Consider the following 24,307-nt stretch of genomic DNA (forward strand, 5'->3'; position numbering starts at 1 on the left):
GTCTTCCTCTTTTCCTGCTGCCTTCCACTTGTCTTACCATAATTGACTTTTCAAGAGAATCTTCACATGATATGACCGAAGTACAATAGCCTTAGTTTTGACATTTTAGCTTCTAGGGAGAATTCAGGCTTGATTTGATCTAGAATCCGCTTATTTGTCTTTTTGGCTGCTCACAGTATCCACAAAACTCTCCTCCAGCACCACATTTCAAATGAATTCATTTTCTTCCTCTCAGCTTTCTTTATTGTCCAACCTTCAAATCCATATATAGTAGTGGAGAACCATTGTTTAGATTATCTTGAGAGCCAGTTTGGTGTAGTGGTTAAGAGCATGGGACTCTAATCTGGAGAGCCGGGTTTGATTCCCCACTCCTCCACAAAGCCAGCTGGGTGACTTTGGGCGAGTCACAGTTCTCTGGAGCTCTCTCAGCCCCACCCACCTCACAGGGTGATTGCTGTGAGGTTAATAATAACACTTTGTAAACCGCTCTGAGTGGGCATTAAGTTGTCCTGAAGGGCGGTATATAAATCGAGTGTTATTATTATTATTATTGATTCCCAGAGAGACGTCCTTATCTTTAAGGATCTTTTGTAGTTCACTCACAGCTGCTTCTTCCAAGTCTCCATCTTCTTACTTCTTGTTTGTGGTCTCTCCATTGGATTGTCAGGGTTTAGCCCTTGCGTAGATGGGTCGTGTGTACAGGGCTGGAAGTACACTTGATACCTCTTTATAACTATGTTGAATAATTCTCATGCTATTTTCAGCACATAGAAGGAGTCACTAGGAAAGGATTCCACACACACCTTCTGTCCCTCTCCTCAAACCGGTCATCTATTAGGGCCATTGAAGCAGCTTCTGTTCCCAAAGCCCAGCTGAAACCTGGATGGAGAAAGAGTCCAGGTTTAGATTTTTAAACCTGTATGTTGAAGCCGCTTATTGATGTATTAAGCGCTTCTATCCAATGAATGGGATGAAATTTGTACCCCTCTTCACTTGGAGGGGCTGTAGCATAGTGGTTAAGTGGCTGGGCTGCAAATCGGCACCCTGCTACTTGGAGTCCCATGACGGCCATGAACTCAACTGGTGGCTTTGGGCAAGCCATTCCGTTCAGCCCCAGTCCCCAAGCTGTATTGTGGGGGTAATAACAACACTGAAATTGTTCTGAGTGGGCACTAATCTGTTCAGAAGGGCAGTATAGAGGCACACTGTTATTAAGTTGTTGTTAGTATTATTAGAGTGCAGAGTGCTGCAGCCAGGAAGTTGATTGCAGCAGGCTGTAGGGACCACATCACTCCAGCCCTGGCACATTCACTCTGGCTCTCAGTTTGTTTCCAGGCTCAATTCAAAGGGTTGGCGCTGATATTTAAAGCCTTATACAGCTTGGGACCAACATTCATGAATGACCACCTGTTCCCTTACTCTACCACAGCGGTCATTTTTGGAGATCCTGCTTTGGGTGCCAAGATCTGGTGGGTGGCTACCCAGGAGACGTCCTTCTCAGCTATGGGGCCAAAACTCTGGAACTCTTTTTTCCCAGGAAGATTCATTTCCCCCTTCTGTTGCCATCTCCTGCCAGCGGGTGAAGACTTTGGTCTCTGTTTCAATGGGCCAATTTGAGCCATCAGAGGACAAGTTAAGTAATACGACAAAAATGTTGAATTAAAAATTGCTAAAAAACCTCTAACATCTTTATCTGATTTGAGGGGGGGAAACGTACTTAGTAACTAAGGGTAACACCAATCAGTGATTGCAACATTTGGCCACAGCCTGATTGACTTCTTGATGTTGGTCTTTGTTTCTATACGGAAACCTCACACTGCAACCACCTGAACACCATATCAGTATATCACTATATTGCACAAGTTGAAACCATTCAAACAAAAATGTATGGCCAGAAATAGCAGTGAGACTTGAAAGAGAATCAGCGCTTCACATGTGGTTCATAAACAGATGTAAATGCTGTTTAAAACCACTGTCCCCACAGAGTTGGGGCATGAATAAAACTGGGTTAAAATGACAATAAGAAAGTGTCCTGTACCTGCTAATTGGTCTTTGCTCCCTTTCATTCTTAATAGATTTAATTCTTTTCCAGCTACAGATGTGAGGGAGATAGCAAGGGAAAAGGATGAAATGTGACTATGGAAAGATGAAGGTGGATACTTCTCATATCAGAAATATGGCTGGCTGAAAAAACACTGAAACATTTCAACATGCCCGGAAACAGCTTGGAATGTGAAAAGTGCCATCTAACATCACATCAAAGGATTTGCAGAGAGGAGAAGCCATATAACTGCCTGGACTGTGGGAAGAGCTTCTCTGAGAATAGCTAGGTAATCCTACTATATAATTGAGTAAGGGTGTTTCAGACAACTCACTTTATACACTGGTGCGCCACTAGAGGGCACTGCTGCAGAGGGAAGCCCAAACAGAAAAATGGCATCTCCCGTACACAATCAATGGAATCAAAGGAGAACCCTCACGGGAGAAAAAACAATATAACAACAGTACTCCACCTCAGTACAAATTGCGCATTGCTAATATGATTTCTATATATTTATATTTATACAAGCAAAGCAGATGACAAAAATTATTTACCAAACTCAAACATACAAACATTCAAAATCAAGTCCAGGAAAATTACAATATGAATATATCCCGCATCTTCTTTGCAGATATATGTTGTTCTAAGCACATATATAACGTCCGAAATAAAATCAATGCAGAGTCCGAAAGCATGTGTCCCGAATCTTCTTTACAAACTTATATCTACATAACTGTTTGCATTTGTATAAAGAAGAGCCACGGCCGCACGCCCGATCTGGGGCCGAAAGCATGTGTCCCGTATCTTCTTTACAAACTTATATCTACATAACTGTTTGCATTTGTATAATGAAGAGCCACGGCCGCACGCCCGATCTGGGGCCGAAAGCATGTGTCCCGAATCTTCTTTACAAACTTATATCTACATAACTGTTTGCATTTGTATAATGAAGAGCCACGGCCGCACGCCCGATCTGGGGCCGAAAGCATGTGTCCCGAATCTTCTTTACAAACTTATATCTACGTAACTGTTTGCATTTGTATAATGAAGAGCCACGGCCGCACGCCCGATCTGGGGCCGGCTGAAGAACTCAGATTTTGTGCTGATTCTTCTTCAGGGGCGTGGCCTGAACGGACACTGTAAAATAAACATTTCTCATACCATACTGCTATACAAAATGATAGTTTTTACAAAAAATTACACATAAATTAGGCTATACACAGACCTGTGTAGTGTAATTCCCAATTGCTACAAGCAGATTTTCCTGGACGAGGTGGCTGTATCTTCTTTAGCGCGCCCTCCTAAGGTTTACTTGATCGTTTATATCATCCCCCTTTAATGAATGACTACACCCCCTTAAAGGGCCGCTCAAATTGCAAAGAACAATTATAAAAAGCAATTCAAGGTTAGTTCATTATTTAACCTGAATGGTCTAATGGTATGCAAAGTGTGGATCCAATAAGCTTCTTTTTGCAATAGCATGTTCTGGCTACCTTTTTGTAATACACTAAGGATCGTTACACAGAAATCAGTTTCAGAATGTTGTTGGTTCAAAAAATGCTGGGTAAGTGGGGCCTCTAGGACCTTATTCTTGATACGAGATATATGTTCTAAGATACAAGTCCTAAGTGGCCTCATGGTGCATCCCACGTACAATAATTGACAAGTGCATTCAATCAAATATACAGTACCCGATGTTTGGCATGTGGCAAAGTGGTTAACCTTAATCTGTCTATTCCTTGTGATGATCTGTTGACCTTCCCAGATGAATTTACACACGCAGTGGCCACACTTGAAGTTACCTAATGGTAAAGTTCTTTCTAGTTTGCTCATAGGTAAATTTGCATGAACCAAAAAATCCCGTAGACTTCTCGTGCGGCGAAAGCTGCAAAGGGGACGTAACCCGCAACCCTCAATGTCTGCGACTAATTGCTAATGCCAGTCTACGATCTTTTTAATCTTATTGGCTAATGGAGAATATTCTAAGGCCCATTTTATCCTATTTTCTGTTGGAATGTCCCGGGTCTGGAACAAAGATGCTCTACTTTTATTACGGGCTCTCAGGAGTGCTGACATGACAACCTTATGCGGGTAGTTTCTGTTGATAAATTCCTGACACAAAGCAGCACCATCCTTCTCAAAATCCTGTGGGAAAGTTGAGTTGCGCTTAATGCGCAGTAGCTGCCCATATGGTATATTAATTTTCAGATGACATGGATGAAAAGACCCAAATTCTAAGTAGGAATTGCGATCGGTCTTTTTAGTGTAAGTTCTCAATTGCACCCTATTATCTGAGTTTCTGAAGGTAGTTACATCCAGAAAATTAATTTGATCTCTGTGAAAGCGCCATTCAAATTGTACATCCAAGTCACAGGTATTGAGCCAAGTGCAAAAAGCCTCAACTTGGTTACTCCCCTGAAATAAAAAATAAAGATCATCAATGTACCTCCTGTATCACTTAATGGAAGATACAAAGGGATTGGACTCATGTAAAATATGTTGTTCCCCCCATTTCGCCATGAACAAGTTGGCGATGCTCGGGGCTGCCGAGCATCCCATGGCAACACCCTTTATTTGAAGGAAAAACGAATCCTCAAATTGAAAATAATTCTTTTCAAGGACTAAGTCCAAAAGTTGTAGCAAAAATTCAACAGGATAAGCGGGGTGCACCTGCAGCCTGAGCGTCTCCTCAACCACAGCCCTGGCAGACTCATGGGGAATGATCGTGTATAACGACCTAACGTCCATGGTTAGGAAAACAGTATCATCCTCCAACTGCATGCCCTCAATCTGGAAAATAAAGTCTCTAGTATCCTTAACCAAAGATCTTATATTAAACATTGCTGGTTGAAGAACCGAATCTAGCAAAATGGCCAATGGCTCTAAAATAGAGCCACAACCAGACACAATGGGTCTACCTGGAGGAGGTAAGATCTGCTTGTGGATTTTAGGGAGAATGTAAAATAAGGGTACCCGTGGTGATGCCACCTGCAGAGCAGCATAAAGACTTTCCTCGATCTCCCCTAATTCACGTGCCTCATCCAGGTGGCAATGTCTGTCCAATGCCTTAACTCAGCTGGTATTAGGAGCGGAACTGGTGGCAATACCTACCCCCATCTTAACCCAGCTAATATTAGGAACTCAGCAAGTGGTAATGCTTACCTCACTTTAACCCAGGTAGTATTAGGAGCGGGACAGGTGGCACTGCCCACCCCCAGTAATTCTCACACCCCACCTTAACCCAGCTAATATTAGGAGTGGAGCAGGTGGCAATGCCCACCCCTGCCTTAACCCATCTGGCGTTAGGAGCAGAGCAGGTGGCAGTGCCCATCCAATGCCTTTACCCAGCTGGTATTTTAAGCGGAGCAGGTGGTAATGGCCACCCCCACCTTAACCCTGCTGGTCTTAGGAGCAGGGCAGGTGGCAATATCCATCCTCTGCCTTCACCCAGGCGGTATTAGGAGCAGAACAGGCAGTAAAGCCCACCCCCAACTTAACCCAGCTGGTATTAGGAGTGGGACAGGTAGCAAAACCTGCCCTCCTTCAGTCATCTGGGCACAGGAGCAAAGAAAGTGGAAATGCCCACCCCCGTCTTCCCCCAGCTGGTATTAGAAGTGGAGCAGGTGGTAATGCCCACCCACCATTTTAATGCCCACCAATGTACTGTCTGTTCCTTTAAGTAAGATGCCACTGGGCAGTTCTACGTTCTTATGCGGTCTTAGATTGCTTATGCTCAATTTCAGCATTGGTTTCTTGGTGACTGTATTGTTTGCTGAAATGTTCTTCATTTTGAATCTTGAATTGTGTCCCAAACCGTTTCCCTCTATCTTTCTTTCTCGCCCTCCCAGACAGGAGCAGAAAGGCACCCTTGGCATTTTTTCCACCATCTCTTCTGTGGGGTGAAGGGAAACATCCAGCCATGCAGCCAGCTCAGGTAAGGGAGGGGTTCCTGGGGAGATGCGTAGGGAAGGGAGGAGTGCTTCCTCCTCTCTGGCAAGGCTCAGAGGATCCGCTCCTTCCCCTTGGTTCTAGCAACAGAGGATGTTGGTGCTGCCTAACTGGAAGGTGGGAAGGGGTCTCACCCTGTGTAGATTCCCTGTTCAGGCAAGAAAACAAGACTGTGCCACAAATTTCCCATGGAAAGGAATTTGCTGCACTACATGGATATCTCTGGCCCCTTCCCCACCAGGCTGCTGGGCCCTGTGAATGAAGACAAGCGCTGTGACCCGACAGGGAGGGGGAGGGAAAGGTCCCCAGGGGTCGCTTCTCCCCTCCTCTTCATTGCTGCTGTTCCGCTTTGGTTTTACCATCCCTGGTTTTGCTTATTATTTATTTCCTATTTTATAAATAACCTTCTGGTTTTCTCACTGACCCAAAGCAGCATTTCACACTGTTTTCTTCTCCAGTTAACCCTCCCAACGACAGACTTGTGAGGTAGGTGAGGCTGAGAGAGTGTGATGGGCCTAGCGTCCCCGGACAAGCCTCCATGACAGAGAGGGGATCTGAACTCCATCCTCCCAGGTCCTAGCCTAGCAACGTCCCCCCATGGGTCAGTTATGACTTGGTGCTTGCACAGGGAACTATCTTTACCTTCTCATCAAGATCCAGGGCGGATTACATACTGCAAGTGAACACAATGTAATCATTAGCAAGGACATTCACAGAGCAAAAATCGGATCAACACTTAGGACATTCAGTGCAACACAGATAGAACATGGTATGGTAGCCACAAATTTGAAAACTAACATAAAGCCGACGAACCCATAGATGAAACGTTTCTGAATTGAGGCATAATTAATTAGCACGACATCTTTAGTGACGTCGAATTACACGGTAGATAGAACCCAGTAGCTTAATTTACAGTCCCTGTCCCTTTTCAGGGTATCTCTTTTGCTACTTCTTATGACAATGCTGTATAAACTGAGTAGAAATCCCTCCTGAATAATTTCGGTCTTGCATGATTTGTAAAATCCAAGAGGTAGGGAGCTTTCTTGACATCCTCAGTCAGGCCATTCTATATGGAGGAGGCTGCCCCAGAGAAAGGACGAGCACCTTTCTGTAAGCTTCTCCCCTCCTCTTCATTGCTGCTGTTCTGCTTTGGTTTTACCATCCCTGGTTTTGCTTATTATTTATTTCCTATTTTATAAATTACCTCCCAACAAGAGTCTTGCGAGGTAGGTGAGGCTGAGAGAGTGTGATGGGCCCAATGTCCCCAGACAAGCCTCCGTGACAGAGAGAGGATTCAAACTCAGTCCTCCCAGGTCTTAGTCCACAATAAACGCTTCACCACACCAACTTTTGGGGTTTTCTTTCTCATGGACCTCCTTTCCAGTGATACAAAGAAACTCTCCTCCTTCCAGAGTCCCGTGTCCTTTGAAGAGGTGGCTGTGCATTTCTCCCAGGGGGAGTGGAGCCTGCTGAGCCCAGCCCAGAGAGCTCTCTACAAGGAAGTCATGCTGCAGAATTTTGGGCACGTGGCCTCTCTGGGTGAGGATCCATTACTCAATGGCTGTCTCCTTCATGATGTGTCGAATGCCTTTAAGGAACTCTTTGTTGAGGAAGAACGTGGTCAGGCAATCTGCTCAGGGCTCACCGGCTGATCTCTGCCACCATCCATGACCCTTCCTCTGATGTGGGTGGGGTTGTGGGTCCTCCTTGTGGAGAAGGAGCCCTTCTGGCATTGCTGTGTCTGGACCTCAAGGGATGTCAATCAGAAGAGTTGCCATTAACTTTGATCTGGAGAAGATGGGAGGAATACCCCGGGGGTGGGGGTGGGGGTGGGGGTGGGTCCCCCCCCAGTCTGGTTCTTGTCTTTTCATGAGATGTGGCTACGGATGGAACTCTGCTGGCTTCTTAGTTCTGACTCTTTCTGCATTTCCATCTCAGCTTGACACGGAGCAGGCACAGAACTACCTCTGCCAAATAGGGCACCATAACTCCCCACCCCTATTCCTTGTCTGTTGTGTGTGTGTTCCTGGAGGAGCGGAAATCCTGCCTTAGAATTGCTCAATTTATGTTCACGCAGATGCATTATACCTTTGTGGTTTTCTTTTCTTGATAAAAAGGACCTGAGATTGGCAAACCAGGTCTCATATTCAGGCTGGAAGAAGAGGAAGAACTGCTTCTCCAGTTCTCTGATGACAAGGAACAATCGGCAGGTATCTTCTTTAATCTGTTGTGGGATTGTGTGTTGCCCGTACTTCCTTCCACAGGCTGGTGATTTCTCTGTGGCCTTGTTTCTCCTTGGAGTTTGACCACCTTCTTCAAAGAGCTTGGCTGGCTTGTGAATTTTTATTGTATATTTATAGTCCTACTTTCTCACCAAGATCCAAGGCAGATTACATACTGCCAGTGAATACAATGTAATTAGTAGTAAGGACAGTCACAGAGCAAATATACAATTGAATGAACACTTAGGAAATTCAGTGAAACACAGATAGAATTACCCGGTAGGAATGTACATACATCAGCAGATAGTACCCAACAGCCTAGTCTACAGTCTCTGTCCCTTACCAAGGTATCTCTTTGGCTATTTTTTATGACACTGCCCTCTAAACTGAGTAGAAATCCCTCCTGAATCCCTCTTGCATGACTTGTGAAAGCCTAGAGATAAGGAGCTATCCTGATGTCCTCAGGCAGGCTGTTCCGTAAGTTGGAGGCTGCCCCAGGGAAAGGACGAACATGGGCAGAATGTGAAGACAAGACTGGCTGGAAAAGACCATAATGCTTGGAGAAGTCGAAGGCAGGAGGAATAGGGGAAGACCAAAGATGGGATGGATTGATACAGTAAGGGCGCAACACACTCAGGGACAGGTCAATAGACCTCCCAAACAAGACTTTGGAAAGTGTGTCTAGACACCACACCATGGTGTTGATGGCATCCCTATGGGGGGGGGGGCGGATTTTGTGGTTTCCCTGTTGCTGGTGTGGCTGAAAAAACATGGTTGTAAGGGGCTTCCACATGGAAGGATTCCCTTCCCCTAAAAGTGTCTCCAGGGCTTTTGCAGTTTTAAGAAAAATCAGTACAAGGGCATTGTTCAAATGATATACCACTGTAACACGAGGTATAGCTGGTTTGTGAATTCTCAGCTTTCATTTTTTAAAAAAAAGTCAGTCTCTGGCGAATTCTCTTGTGAAGATATCCTTCTTCATATCTCTGCAAGAGAAGGGGCTAGAGCAGGGTTGCCTGGTCCCTCCCCTAGCAGGAGCCGGGGGGGGGGGGAACTGGCACTAACCTCAGGCCACTCACTTACCACTTGTGTCCCCTCCCGGCCCAGGTAGAATGACATCATTGCGCCAACTACACAAACCCTCCTGCACTTTGTGCGGAGTCGATTCGGCCCCTTTGGGGCTAAAGATGACCCTAAATGAAGTGCAGGAGCACTCACATAGCTGCTCTGATGATGTCACTCCTAGAAATGATGCTGCCACGCCCTCCAGGAATGGGTAGGTCCGGCTCTGAGCCACTAGGCATCCCTAGGCAGTTGACCCAGGCGCCAGGGGAAGGGCACCAGTCAGCTCCATGCCCCCAGCCCCAGCTGCTCAGCTACCACCACTAGCCTGCCTGGTTGCCCACCCCTGCCAGCAAGGGGAGAGCGTGCTCCCGAATTCCCTCCATTTTTGAGGGGGGGGGAGGCCTTGTTTGCTTCAAGCCAGCAGGGGTCTCAGAGGACAGGGGACCTGGGTGCCATTACTGCATAAGCCAACCCTGAGCCAATGTCGAGGCATTTTCAACCCAGCAGCCACTTCATTGTGGATTCAAAGCAGGAGGCTTTGTGTGGTTGCATTCCCCGAGGCAGGGAGAAAGAGAAACTTAAAATGACTGGATCACTTTGAGAGGCTACAGATAGTGTGAGCCTCACCCCTGAACAGAGGGCAAAAATTACCATTGCAAGGCAGAGTACAAAACTGTGACACAGATAGGTTGGAAAGCGTCCTACCATCCTACTCGCTTTCTCTTTCTTTCTGCAGGTGGTGATTGGGAGTCAGCAAATGAAAAATCTGCACATGTGGATTGTAAGGGAAGCTTTATTCTTAGAGAAAACCTTTTTGACTGTGAAAGAATTCACACAGGGGAGAAACGATTTAAATGCCTGGAGTGTGGACGAGGTTTCAGCGACAGCAGAAGCCTTACCGACCATCGAAGAGTTCACACAGGGGAGAAACCATATAAATGCCTGGTGTGTGGAAAAAGCTTTAAGCACAGAGGAAGCCTATCTTGCCATCAAAGAATTCACACAGGGGAGAAACCGTATAAATGCCTGGAGTGTGGAAGAGGTTTCAGCGATGGCAGAATCCTTACCCGGCATCGAAGAGTTCACACAGGGGAGAAACTGTATAAATGCCTGGAGTGTGGAAAAAGCTTTAAGCACAGAGGAAGCCTATCTTGCCATCAAAGAATTCACACAGGGGAGAAACTGTATAAATGCCTGGAGTGTGGAAGAGGTTTCAGCAACAGCAGAAGCTTTACCCGCCATCGAAGAGTTCACACAGGGGAGAAACAGTATAAATGCCTGGAGTGTGGAAAAAACTTCCATGAAAGTAGCAGCCTTACTCGCCGTCGAAGAGTTCATACAGGGGAGAGACCATATAAATGCCTTGAGTGTGGAAAACATTTCAGTGAAAGTAGAAGCTTTACACGCCATCGAAGAGTTCACACAGGGGAGAAGCCATATCAATGCCTGGAGTGCGAGAAAAGCTTCAGTGAAAGTAGAAGCCTTACTCACCATCGAAGAGTTCACACAGGGGAGAAACCATATAAATGCCTGGAGTGTGGAAAAAGTTATACAGGAAGCCTATCTTACCATCAAAAAAATCACACAGGGGAAAAAGCATATAAATGCCTGGAGTGTGGAAAAAGTTTCCGTGCAAGTAGAAGCCTTACTTGCCATCGAAGAGTTCACACAGGGGAGAGACCATATAAATGCCTTGAGTGTGGGAAAAGCTTCAGTGAAAGTAGAAGAGTTACTCGCCATTGAAGTGTTCACACAGGTGAAAAGCCATATAAATGCCTTGAGTGTGGGGAAAGCTTCAAGCGCAGCGGACAACTTAATTCCCATCAAAGAATTCACACAGGGGAGGAGCTATATAAATGCTTGGAGAGTGGAAGGAGTTTCTTTCAGAATAGCGATGCAAGTAAACGTCAAAAGATTCACACGGGGGAGAAGCCATATAAATGCTTTGAATGTGGACAGATCTTCTCTCAGAATGATGCCCTAACCAAGCATCGAAATGTTCACGCGGGGGAAAAGCCATATAAATGCTTGGTGTGTGGAAATTGTTTCTCTCACAATGGTGCTCTGATTGGACATCAAAACTTTCACACGGGAGAAGCCACATAACTGCTTCAGAACTAGTCTTTTACCACAAGAATGACATGGGAAAATAGGCATCCAATCACTGTTAGCACGTGAGAAACCATTTAATATGGCCTATTTTGCCTATTTGTGACCATGAGGTAGCTAGTGGCCCTTGATGTGGCCCTTCTCTGTGCCCACTTCCCTCTTTTATCTCCATCTCCCCACCCTCCTTTTCGTCAGTATCAAACATAGGTTTATAGTTCCCCTGGTAAGCAAGACATAAAATACAACAGGCTGTAGAAATGAATGGGCGTATAAGAGGGCGTTGCTGCTGCCTCTGCACTTGATCCCAGCGGGGTGAAGGGGGGGGGTCATTTCTGCCTGCTCCACACTTCAGTCCTGGCTGGGTGAAAGGGAAGGGATGTGCTGGGCATTGCCACCACCTTTGCCACCTATCAGGCTGGTGGAGGGCAGCGCAGGGGCACCAGGCCTTCCCACAACCTGCACCTGCACAAGTATAAAAGATGAGTTGTCAGCAAAATGGCTGACCTTTTTATAGTCAGGTTTCCCCCTTCAAAGAGCAATAGCTAATGTAATTTATCCTGCTCTGTATCTGTTAGGGCTACAATAACATTTTTCAGGAAAAAATATTGACAGTGTCAAGGAATTTAAGGCCAAATTGAATTGATTTTAAAGTTTTTAACTGAGCTTCAAAGTGCCTCTTATTATCTTTGTGGAAGGCCGAGGCTATTGATTTTTCTGACATTAAAACTTTTCTGCAACATAGTACTTTTTTTCCTATTGGAACTTTCTTCTGATCAGTCTTGCACAGTTCTGCAAATTGGATCAAAAGGAATACTCAGTACCGCTTGTCATGGTGAAATAAAAGAAATGACCAATGATAGAAATAAGCTGGAAGTTTATTGACTGTAGCTGCAGGGTCTCCATTCAGGGCACCCTGTCCTTTGAGTGCCAGCTACATGAAGAAGAAACAAAACAGGAACACTCTCTGAAGCAGAAGAAATTGCAACAAGAAACAAGTGAGCCTGAGTGCAGGAACGTTGTCTGCAGGCAGAAAATATGAAGAAACATTTATCTTAAATAAGCTGAAGCAGGACCAGTTTAACTTAGTATTTTCTCATTCTGATTCTTCCTCCTCCCTTTACTTTGCGACCTTTTAACCTTCAAGATGGAGGCTGTTGAATTAGAAAATGGCCACTATGTGCTTCTGGATCCCTCCTCTCCACTTTTCAGTTGTTTCATATTTTCCAAGTTTTAGTTTAAACGGTTTGATAGGTTTGATTCTGTGGTGTAATAAAATAAGTTATTTGATGTCTAGACTGTGTGTGTGAGTTATGTGCCATGAAGTCGCTTCTGTCTTATGATGACCCTTTGAATGAAATACCTCCAGAACATCCTATCATTAAGAGACTAGCTGAGATCCTGCAAACTGGAGGACGTGGCTTCCTTTATTGAGTCCAGCCATCTCATTTTAAGCCTTCCACTTTTCCTGCTGCCCTCCACTTTTCGTAGCATTATTGACTTTTCCAGAGAAGTCTGACAGCCTCGGTTTCATCATTTTAGCTTCTAGGGAGAATTCATAGGAATTCATGAATTGCATAGGAATTCATATGCAAATTTGACGCTGTCAAGCTGGGACTGAATAGAGACTATGAATGGTTATCACATTATCATAGGTAACAGATTTCCTTTACAGCGGCGTGGTCTGGGGGAGCCCGGTGGTGCCTGGTGTGGGCTTTCGGGGACCACAGTTCTCTTTGTCAGATGCATCTGGCAGGGAGATGTGGTTATCGAGGGCTTATACTACATAGAAATTGGATGCTTTTACTGCTGCAAACTAACACGGCAAACTGACTCCACACCAAAAGGAGATGTTTACATTTACTAGCAAAGGAATGTTTTGGTTGCCTCCCCCCCTAATTGCATCTTGTCCCTCCTCTCCTTCTCTCCCCTCTCCCCCCTCCTCTTCTGTATTTGACCAGTTTGTATCATGCATCTGACGAAGAGAACTTGATTCTCGAAAGCTTATGCTACAATAAAATTGGTTAGTCTTAAAGGTGCTACTGGACTCTTTTTGATTTTGCTACTACAGACTAACACGGCTAACTCCTCTGGATCTTAATCCGAACAAAGTGAGTGTTTTTATTATAATAAAGCTTGAGGACTGGAACTGAGAGGAGCAGCTCCCACAAGGCCACCTGCTCAGTTCATGGCAGTCGTGGGAGTCCAACTAGCAGACTGCTGATTTGCAACCCAACCACTTAACCACTATGCTACAGCCCCTCCAAGCGAAAAGGGGTACAAATCTCCCATTCATTGGATGAAAACTCTTAATACATCAGTGTGCGGCTTCAACATACAGGTTTAAACATCTAAACCTGGACTTTTTCTCCATCCAGGTTCCAGTTGGGCTTTGGGAACAGAAACTGCTTCAGTGGCCCTGGTAGATGACCGGTTCGGGGAGAGGGGCAGGAGGTGCACGTGGAAAGCTTCTCTGGTGTCTCTCCTTCGACACCATTGGCCGCAGTATCTATCTGTGTCAAGTAGCAAAAGGGAGGATTGGGGGGTAGCAACGTGTGGTGGTTCTGATCCTACCTGGCTGATTGGTCCCTCAAAGGTGGTGCTGGGGGACCCCTGCAGAGGGTTTCATCGCAACCCCCACACTTGGGAACCCTAAATGTTCAAGGGGGGTGATAGTAAGGGTTTTTTATAATGTATAGGTATTTATTATATTTATTGGTAATTTATATAACACATTTGCAGCACTGTGCACTTTAAGAAAAAAGGGAAAGGATGAAATATTTATTAATACAATTTATACAAGTTGTGTGTTTTCCGCCTGGTGGCTGGCAACCCTATGCTTGCACTTTCCTGGCTTCTTAGGAAGTAAATCTTTGCTTCCATTGGGGGAAAAAAACAGAGTGATCTTGTGGAGTTAATCTTTGCCGGGATGGTCCTACATTTTTGGTACGGCAAGTTGCTTCCTGAAGCAAGAAGCCACTTTTGCGGCTCCTGGCTTTCTTGGTGGGTGAGTTATGCCAGCCGCAGTCAACCATCGATTCCAATGCAAAAATGCAGGGAGGGGGCGGTCTTAGATTTGGGCCTGGAGATTCCGATTCCCTTCATATTTGGCTCTCCCACTGCTAAGATCATCCTCTAGCCAGGGGACAATTTGGGGATTCTTAGCTTTAGTTTTGAAGAAATTCTGCCTACCACAGACGGACAAAGTGGTTTTACTGATGTGGAACCAAATCATCTGACGTCATTCTCCTCTTCTCCAGCTTATCTTCATAACAACAACCTTGTGGGGTGGGCTAGGTGGAAAGTGTGTGAACGGCCCACAGTCACCCAGCCCGCTTCCACAGTAGAGGGAGGACTCGGATCTCCCTTGTCAGGATCCTGCTATGTTGAATAAGGCTTATTTTATTAGAAAACCTCTTGTTACAATCAGAGCAGGCGTTTGTTTCGCCCCCTCTCTGAAGTCTGAATGTTAACTGGAGAGACTCTGGAGAGGCGACGAGTAAGAAGAAGAAGAGTCGCTTCCTGCCCCCCCCCTCCCCCCGCCTGCGAAGACCCGTCCGGGGTCCAAATGCAATTGCAGCTGCCCAGAGCCTGGGCGACGGGGCGGCTTTAGCCATGCTTTAGCCACGCTGGGGGCAATCGGAAGCCACTTAACTCTGCCTGCTCGTTGCCTCTCCTCTTAACTCTCAGGCCGAATCCCTACCAGGGCACCAGCGGGCCCCCAACCCCCCTCCCCTACAACGGTTCCCTCGGCTCCCAAAGGAGGAGAAGCCGGAGGCGAGCGCGCAGCAGCCGGCAGCCCCCTTGCAGCCCCCGTGCCTTGTCTCCGAGGAGCGCAAAGCCGGGCAACGCAGGCGTGGTGGGTGGGAGAGGGTCCCAACTCCTCGACGCGCGGGGAGGGGTCGTGAGGTCACTTCCTGCCCTCCCTCCTGAGCCATGCGGCTTTGGTTTTTCCCGCGGTAGCAGCTGCTGCGTCCCAGGCGTCTTTGGTGAGTTAAACTCGTGTTTGCGGGGAGAGAAAAAGCAGAAGCTGATGGGGGTGGGGGGTGGGAATGAGACGAGAAGGGGAGACGCCCCTCCATGGCTGGACTGAGGATCCTTGGAGGTTCCTCGAAGATGGAGTCAGGCGGGTGGCCGCCTTGGGCCGCAGTCGGAGCGCAAGATCCGGGCCCAGCAGCCCCTTAGAGACCCAGCCTGACACCCCCGCCTGGGAGCTTCCTCCTTTCTGCAAAGCCCCTGCAGCAGAATGCGGGCGGGGTGGGGGGGGCAACAGGCCACCCAGCTCCCTCCGCCCTCCTTGCAAACCTCGATTTCTACCTAGTGGGTGGGAAAGTTTGGATCTCCTCCCTCCCACCACGGCTACCTCCATTTCCCCTCCTGCAAAGGTGTGTGTGTGTGTGTGGGGGGGGGGTTAAATGGCAATTGCCTGTTGTTATAAGACTGTATGTATTCGATTCTCTGAATTTCCAATTTGCATTTTCAAAAAAGCAAATCTCTAACCCCTTTCAGTGCAGAAATACGCCTTTCTCCTGTTATTTTAACAGCAAAGGGGCCTGGAGATTTACTTGCTGAAAAAACAAAACCTGGGAATTCAAATTTGATTCACATATCGGTATAAAGTTATGACAATGTAGTTATACCAATTCGGTTTTTTAAGACAAGCGTGTGTGTTTGAGTCTCAGACCTAGCCCACATCTCAAGCGGAATGAGCTGGCAGAGGCCTGAGCTGATGGAGTGGGTGGCAATAATTTAAGGCACTCCCCCCACACCCGCTTTCTCCACTGGTGGATTCCTCCTGGCTTCACTGGAGTGGGGAGATTTCAATTCTCAACTGGCATCTCCCAAGTTCTGCATTGCCTCAGGTCACATCCCCTCGGGGCACCTCATTCCCAGCCCCTCCTCCTAGTTGTGTGGGGCAGGCTGAAGGGTTTGGTCTTCCCTCAGAGGGGCAGAAGGAGTGGTGTGGCTTCTGGTAGGATCAGGGATTCAGTGCCCAGGGAAGGATTTAGAGGGGTTTGGAGGAAACATGGCCAGAAGGGGAGGGGGACTGATTGATAAGGAAGGTGGGACATTCCCTCATAAAGAATGGCTGGGTGGGGGGGAGAGAGGGCAGCCCTTTAGGAGAACTCACTTACAGGTTTTTTGCTCTACGTCCATGATGTAATGTATTATCTGTTCCTTTTAGTAGTTCTACATTGTTAACATGTCAGTCTTAGGTTGCTTAGGCTCAGTTTCAGCATTTCTTCTACTCTGTCTTGGTTTCTTTGCGATGTTGTCTGCAAATCCACATCCAGTTTTTCTATTGTATTGTTTACTGAAATGTCCTTGATTTTGACTGTCTTAATCCCACACTATGTAATCCACCTTGAGTCTGAGTGAGAAGGCAAACTATAAATGACATAAATAACATAAATAAATTCAAAGACTCTGGAGCCTTCTTTGATCAGATCCAAGATTTTGAGTTGTGTCCCAAACAGTTTCCCTCTATTTTTCTTTTTCACCCTCCTAGACACCAGTGGAAAGACACCCTTGGCTGTATCTCCACCGTATCTTCCGTGGGGTGAAGGGAAAAGTCCAGCCATGCAGCCAGCTCAGGTAAGGGAGGGGTTCCCTGGGGAGATGCGTAGGGAAGGGAGGAGTGCTTCCTCCTCTCTGGCAAGGCTCAGAGGATCCGCTCTTTCCCCTTGGTTCTAGCGAAGGAGGATGTCAGTGCTGCCTATTTGGAAGGTGGGAAGGGGTCTCATCCTGTGTAGATTCCCCGCTCAGACAAGAAAACAAGACTGTGCCACAAATTTCCCATGGAAAAGGATTTGATGCACTACATGGATATCTCTGGCCCCTTCCCCACCAGGCTGCTGGGTTCTGTGAATGAAGACAGCCCCTGTGGCCCTCTGATATCCCTCTGGAAGTTGGGGAGGGGGAGGGAAAGGTCCCCAGGGGTCGCTTCTCCCCTCCTCTTCATTGCTGCTGTTCCGCTTTGGTTTCACCATCCCTGGTTTTGCTTATTTTTCTGGGACTGCCCTCGGCCATCTGCTACGCCCATATATGGACTCCTAATCTTTGTTTAAATAGCCTCCCCCTGGACTATTTTAATGACTTCAAAAAAATTATTATTGATTTTGCAGTTTTGTAACTTTTAATGTATTTTTTAAATGTGGTTAGCTGCCCTGAGCCCATCTGTGCAGAGGGCAGGATATAAATCAAACAAACAAATAAATAAATACATATTATTTCCTATTTTATAAACTACCTTCTTTTTTTGTTGATTGGGAAGCCAAAGCAGCTTTTCACACCATTCTCCTCTCCTCCACTTAACCCTCCCAACAACAGCCTTGCGGGGTAGGTGAGGCTGAGAGAGTGTGATGGGCCTAGCGTCCCCAGACAAGCCTCTGTGACAGAGAGGGGATCTGAACTCCATCCTCCTGGATCCTAGTCCTTCACTCTAAACACTGTGCTATACCAACTTTTTTGGATTTTCTTTCGTGTGGACTACCTTTCCAGTGATATAAAGATACTCTTCTCCTTCCAGGATTTGGTGTCCTTTGAAGAGGTGGCTGTGCATTTCTCCCAGGGGGAGTGGAGCCTGCTGAGCCCAGCCCAGAGAGCTCTCTACAAGGAAGTCATGCTGGAGAATTTTGGCCATGTGGCCGCTCTGGGTGAGGATCCTTTTCTACTGAGATGTCTCCTTCATGGTGTGTTAAGTTCCTTTAAGGAACTCTTTGTTGAGGAAGAACGTGGTCAGGCAATCTGCTCAGGGCTCACCGGCTGATCTCTGCCACCATCCATGACCCTTCCTCTGATGTGGGAGGGGTTGTGGGTCCTCCTTGTGGAGAAGGAGCCCTTCTGGCATTGCTGTGTCTGGACCTCAAGGGATGTCAATCAGAAGAGTTGCCATTAACTTTGATCTGGAGAAGGTGGGAGGACTAACCAGGGTGGTTCCCCCCAGTCTGGGTCTCGTCTTACCTTGAGATGTGGCTACTGATGGAGCTTTGCTGGCTTCTCTTAGTTCTGACTTACTTCTTAGCTGGTATTTCCATCTCAGCTTGACACGGAGCAGGCACAGAACTACCTCTGCCAAATACAGCCCCATAACTCCCCACCCCTATTACTTGTCTGTTGTGTATTCCTGGAGGAGCGGAAATCCTGCCTTAGAATTGCTCAATTTATGTTCATGCAAATGCATTATACATTTGTGGTTTTCTTTTCTTGATAAAAAGGACCTGAAATTGGCAAACCAGGTCTCATATCCAGGCTGGAGGAAGAGGAGCAACTGCTTCTCCTGATCTCTGATGACGAAGTGGGACTGGCAGGTATCCACCTTAACCTGTTGTGGGATTGTGTGTTGCCCGTACTTCCTTCAAGGGCTGGTGGATTTGTATGGCCTTGTTTCTCCTTGGAGTTTGAGCTTCTTTTTCAAAGTACTTGGCTGGCTTGTGAATTGTTATTGTATATTTATTGTCCGCCTTTCTCACCAAGATCAAAAGGCAGATTACATACTGCAAGTGAACACAATGTAATTTGTAATAAGGACAGTCACAGAGCAAAAATACAACACTTAGGACATTCAGTGAAACACAGATTAGAATTACCCTGTAGGAATGTACATACATCAGCAGATAGTACCCAACAGCCTTGTCTACAGTCCCTGTCCCTTTCCAAGGAATCTCTTTGGCTATTTTTTATGACACTGCCCTCTAAACTGAGTAGGAATCCCTCCTGAGTCCCTCTTGCATGATTTGTGAAAGCCCAGAGATAGGGAGCTATCCTGACGTCCTCCGGCAGGCCGTTTTATAAGGAGGAGGCTATCCTGGAGAAAGGATGAATGTGGGCAGATGTAGAATTTACCCTTCTGCCGGGTGCTCTCTGCAGAAGGCCCTGTTCAGATGAGCAAAGCTGAAATGCTGCTTGTAGATCCTGCCTATATGAAAACAGGTAACTTCCTCCTTCCGTGTCAGGTCACTTCTGCCAGCTCCTGTCCACTCTAAGAGGCTGTGGCTCTCTGGCCATCACTTTAACTGGAGATGGCAGGCCTTGATCCTGGATTGCTTGGCCTGCAAAGCGAAGCATATGCTTTTCCTCAGAGGCCTGACCCAAAGCAGCTGCAGACAGATCTCGTATGAATGCACCTTGCCGCCTCCTGCAAGCACAGAGCCCAGAGAGATGAGCCAGCAGGATGCCACAGCAGTGCAACATTCAGCACCTTGCAGCAGAAATCCCGGCTTTCCCAGCCTGTTTTAAACCCTAGTCAGGATTAGTCTCTTCCCATTAGCAGGCGATGGTCTGTGGTCTGGACCAGCCTTCAGGAGGCTGATTTAGATTGACAGCCGTCACTCTTGACACTGGTGGGGTGAGTGGAGAGTGAACTGTCACTTCTGAGGCTGGCTCAGAACGAGAAAGCAAGAGTGGCTGGAAAAGACAATATTGGTAGGAAAAGATGAAGGCAGGAGGAATAGGGGAAGACCAGAGAAGGGATGGGTTCATACAGGAAGGGCACAACACACACTCAGGGACGGGTCAGTAGTCGTCCCAAACAAGACTTTGGAAAGTGCGTCTAGACACCACACCCTGTTGTTAATGGCATCCATGTGTGGAGGGAATTTTGTGGTTTCCGTGTTGCTGGTGTGGCTGAAGATAAAACATGGTTGTAATGGGGCTTCCACACAGCAGCTTTCCCTTCCCCAGTTTTCTAGAAGTGGCTATTCCCTTCTCCTAGGCTTCCAGGGCTTTTGCAATTTTTTTAAAAAATCAGTAGAAGGATCTCTTTCTACCGACATACCACTGTAACACTAAGTGTATGAATTGTCTGCTTTCCTTTTAAAAAACATGTACATCTCTGGCCACTTCTCTTGTGAAAATATCCCTCTTCCTTATATCTCTGCAAGGGAAGGGGCTAGAGTAGGTTGCCAGGTCCCTCTTCCCTCGTGGCACTTACCTCATGCTGCTCGCTTGCCACATGTGCACTCTCCAGGTGCATGCACAATGACGTCAGTTCCGGCAGTGACAGCATGGTGCCCTTTGCGCAAACACTCCCGCACTCCGAACAAAACATGGGAATGCTCACATGGCCGGTGCGATGATGTCACTCCCAGAAATGATGTCGTCGCATTCCCCGGGAGTGTGCACACTGCACATGTTTCCAGGGTGCCTGCCAATGGCAGGCATCCTCTGGGGGCTTGCCCCCTCCCACCAATCACTGGTGGATTCAGAGTATCCCAGAGTTGGGAGGGGCCGTACAGACCTTCTAGTCCAACCCCCTGCCCAGTGCAGGATGAGCCTAAAGCATCCCTGACAAATATTCCTCCCTGATAAATTGGCGGGCAAGGAGGCAAGCCTGCCACTGGAAGGCGCCTGTGAACCCTAGGCTACAGGCTTTTAAAAAGAATAAAGCCAGGAATTCAGAAAGCCTCCTTCACCTGTTGTTACAATGGTTATATTGAAACGACAATGTTGTACTAATTTTTAAATAAATAAATAGACCGCCTGCAGTGGTAGGGGGAGGGAATGACTGCCTTGGGGTCAGCTAAAATGGTTGCCATGTGGGACCGGAAACCAAAATTGCCCCACCTATAAAGCAGCCGTCCTGGTTTTGCTGCCAGTTTTCTATACGGTCTGGAGCAGAGCAGGGGTGAGCAAGACTGAAGAATAGCTGGGGAAATGCGGGGGGGGGGGGAGGGGGTGCGTGAGTGCACTGTGATGCTGAGGGGAAGCAAGAAAAGAATCCAGTTGCCGGAAGCATTGCAGCTGGGGCAGAGGGCTGGGGCGGAAATTGCCTTTTTAACAGCTGAGGATTTGGTTCACCCTCCAGCTCCAGGCTCAATTTTTTCCCTGTGTGTTCACGACTCCACAGGCTCTGGAAATGAGAGATTTACTCTGTGGGGCCTGGTCTTAAGTTACTAGACAACAACCAGGACTTCTTTATTGTCTGGCATTTACCCGCTCTTTCTTTGTTACAAACAGGGTTGGCTCTCTGCTGTCACTGTCCACCAAGAATTTAAATGGCAGACTGGACTCTCCATAGAAGAATCAGCCAACACAGGGGCAGGTCTGGCTCTCAGCCACTAGGCAGCTCTTGGCAATTGGCTCAGGTGCCAATGGAAGGGCACCAGTCAGCTCCATGCCCCCAGCCCCAGCTGCCCAGCTACCAGAACTATCCTGCCTGGCTGCCCACCCGTGTCAGTAGTGACTGCCCCAGGCACCCATTTTGGGTGGATGGGGAAAGAGGGCAGGCCCTCTTTCGCTTCCCTCATTTCTTGCCTCCCTATAAGCCAGCAGGGGGTTCTGAGGACAGGCGTCCTAGCATTCCAATCCTGCATAAGCCAGCCCTGAGCCAATGTGGAGGTATTTACTGAATTAGCTGCTCGTTTGTGAGGTCAAAACAGAAGACTTTGTGTGGTTGCATTCCTTGAAGCAGGAAAAAAGAAACTTAAAATGACTGGATCACTGGGGGTTCCCTTGGGACTACATTCATTTCAAATGGTTGCTCTGCCAGCTTAGACATCTTGGAATTTAGAAGGAATGGAGAAAACAAGGGGGGAAAGTGGCTACAGATTGTGTGAGCTTAACCCCTGAGCATTCAAAGAGGGCAAACATAACCATTGCAAAATAAAGTAGAGAACTGTGACACAGAGAGGTTGTAAATGTGACCTATCATCACACCAGCTTTCGGTTTCTTTCTGCAGGAGGCCTGGGGGAGTCAGCAAAGAGAAAATCTGAGCATTTGGATGGCGGGGAGAGCTTCAGTTTTAAAGGAAACTTTTTCTACCATGAACTAATTCCCAAAAGGGAGAAACCATATGAATGCCTGGAGTGTGGAAGAGGCTACAGCCACAGCAGAAACCTTACTCGCCATCAAAGAATTCACAAAGGGGAGAAACCATATAAATGCCTGCAGTGTGGAAAAGGCTTTAGTCACAGAGGAAGCCTATCTTGCCATCAAAGAATTCACACAGGGGAAAAACCATATGAATGCTTGCTATGTGGAAAAAGTTTCAGTGAAAGTGGAAGCCTTACTCGCCATCGAAGAGTTCACACAGGGGATAAGCCATACAAATGCCAGGTGTGTCAGAAAAGGTTCAATAGGAGTGAACACCTTAATAACCATCAAAGAATTCACACAGGGGAGAAACCATATCAATGCCTGGAGTGTGGAAAAAGCTTTAAGCACAGAGGAAGCCTATCTTGCCATCAAAGAATTCACACAGGGGAGAAACCATATAAATGCCTGGAGTGTGGAAGAGGTTTCAGCGACAGCAGAAGCTTTGTTTGCCATCAAAGAGTTCACACAGGGGAGAAACCATATAAATGCTTGGTGTGCAAAAAAAGCTTCAGTCGGAGTGGAACCCTTAATTCTCATCGAAGAATTCACACAGGGGAAAAACCATATAAATGTCTGGAATGTGGAAAAAGCTTTCGTCACAGTGCAAGCCTATCTTGCCATCAAAGAATTCACAAAGGGGAAAAGCCATATGAATGCCTGCTATGTGGAAAAAGTTTCAGTGACAGTGGAAACCTAACTCACCATCGAAGAGTTCACACAGGGGATAAGCCATATAAATGCCAGGTTTGTCAGAAAATGTTCAGTAGGAATGTACACCTTAATACCCATCAAAGAATTCACACAGAGCAGAAACGATATAAATTCTTGGAGTGTGGAAGAGGTTTCAATGACAGCAGAAGACTTACTTGCCATCAAAGAATTCACACAGGGGAGAAACCATATAAATGCCTGGAGTGTGGAAAAAGCTTCACTGAAAGTAGAAGCCTTACTCGCCATCAAAGAATTCACACAGAGAAGAAACTATATAAATGCCTAGAGTGTGGAAGAAGCTTCAGGAAGAATGGAAGCCTTACTTGCCATCAAAGAATTCACAGAGGTGAGAAGCCATATAAATGCCTTGAGTGTGGGAAAAGTTTCAACTACAGCGGAAACCTTAATTCCCACCGAAGAATTCATACAGGGGAGAAGCCATATAAATGCTTGGAGTGTGGAAAGAGTTTCTCTCATAATGGTGATCTGACTAGACATCAAAAGATTCACACAGAGGAGAAACCATATAAATGCTTTGAATGTGGAAAGAGCTTCACTCAGATTGGCTATCTAACTACACATCGAAAGGTTCACTCAAGGGAAAAACTGTATAAATGCCTGGAGTGTGCGAAGAGCTTCTTTCAGAAACACTACCTAACTAGGCATCAAAAGGTTCACACAGGGGAGAAGCCTTATAAGTGCTTGAAGTGTGGGAAGAGCTTCTCTCAGAATGTTCATCTAACTAGGCATCAAAAGGTACACACAGGAGAGAAGCCATATAAATGCTTTGAATGTGGAAAGAACTTCTCTTGGAATGATACCCTAACTAGGCATCAAAAGGTACACACAGGAGAGAAGCCATATAAATGCTTTGAATGTGGAAAGAACTTCTCTCGGAATGGTATCCTAACTAGGCATCGAAAGGTTCACTTGGGAGAATCCATATAACTGCTTTAGTCAGAAGCAGTCTTACCTTAAACCACAAGAATGACATAGGGTAATTGCCATCCAATCACAGTTAGCATGAGAGAAACCATTTAATATGGTTGATTTTGCCCGTTTGTGATTATGAGGTAGCTAGTGTCCCTTGATGCGGCCCATTTCTTGTGCCCATTTCCCTCTTTTCTCTCCATTCCCCCACCTTCCTTTTCATCAGCCACAGACTTATGTTTGCAGCACCCCTGGTGAGCAAGACATACACTACAACGGGCTCTAGAAAGTGAAGGGTGGGCAGGAGGGCATTGCTGCCTCCTCTGCACCTGATCCCAGCTGGGTGAAGGAGGGTGCGGGTATTGCTGCATGTTCCGCACTCCAATCCCTGCTGGGTGAAAGGGAAGGCAGGTGAACTGGGCATTGCTGCCACCTTTTCCTCCCCATTGTGCTGGGGGAGAGCAGCGC

At 46.8% G+C, this 24,307-nt stretch overlaps 1 protein-coding gene across 1 annotated transcript in view; it reads left to right on the forward strand.

The window, feature by feature from the left end:
- The window catches only part of LOC129327884 (zinc finger protein 721-like), a 39,922-nt gene extending 16,065 nt beyond the window's left edge, over window positions 1-23,857 (forward strand). The window contains exons 8-14 of the mRNA XM_054976632.1: window positions 8,478-8,490; window positions 10,170-11,004; window positions 11,191-11,307; window positions 15,073-15,241; window positions 16,892-16,977; window positions 21,340-21,424; window positions 22,062-23,857. Of these exons, the coding sequence (XP_054832607.1) occupies window positions 8,478-8,490; window positions 10,170-11,004; window positions 11,191-11,307; window positions 15,073-15,241; window positions 16,892-16,977; window positions 21,340-21,424; window positions 22,062-23,857 (3,101 nt within the window). The remainder of the gene's footprint in view (window positions 1-8,477; window positions 8,491-10,169; window positions 11,005-11,190; window positions 11,308-15,072; window positions 15,242-16,891; window positions 16,978-21,339; window positions 21,425-22,061) is intronic.
- Window positions 23,858-24,307: the final 450 nt, after the last annotated feature.

This window comes from Eublepharis macularius, chromosome 4 (assembly GCF_028583425.1).
Source record: "Eublepharis macularius isolate TG4126 chromosome 4, MPM_Emac_v1.0, whole genome shotgun sequence".
NCBI lineage: Eukaryota > Metazoa > Chordata > Lepidosauria > Squamata > Eublepharidae > Eublepharis > Eublepharis macularius.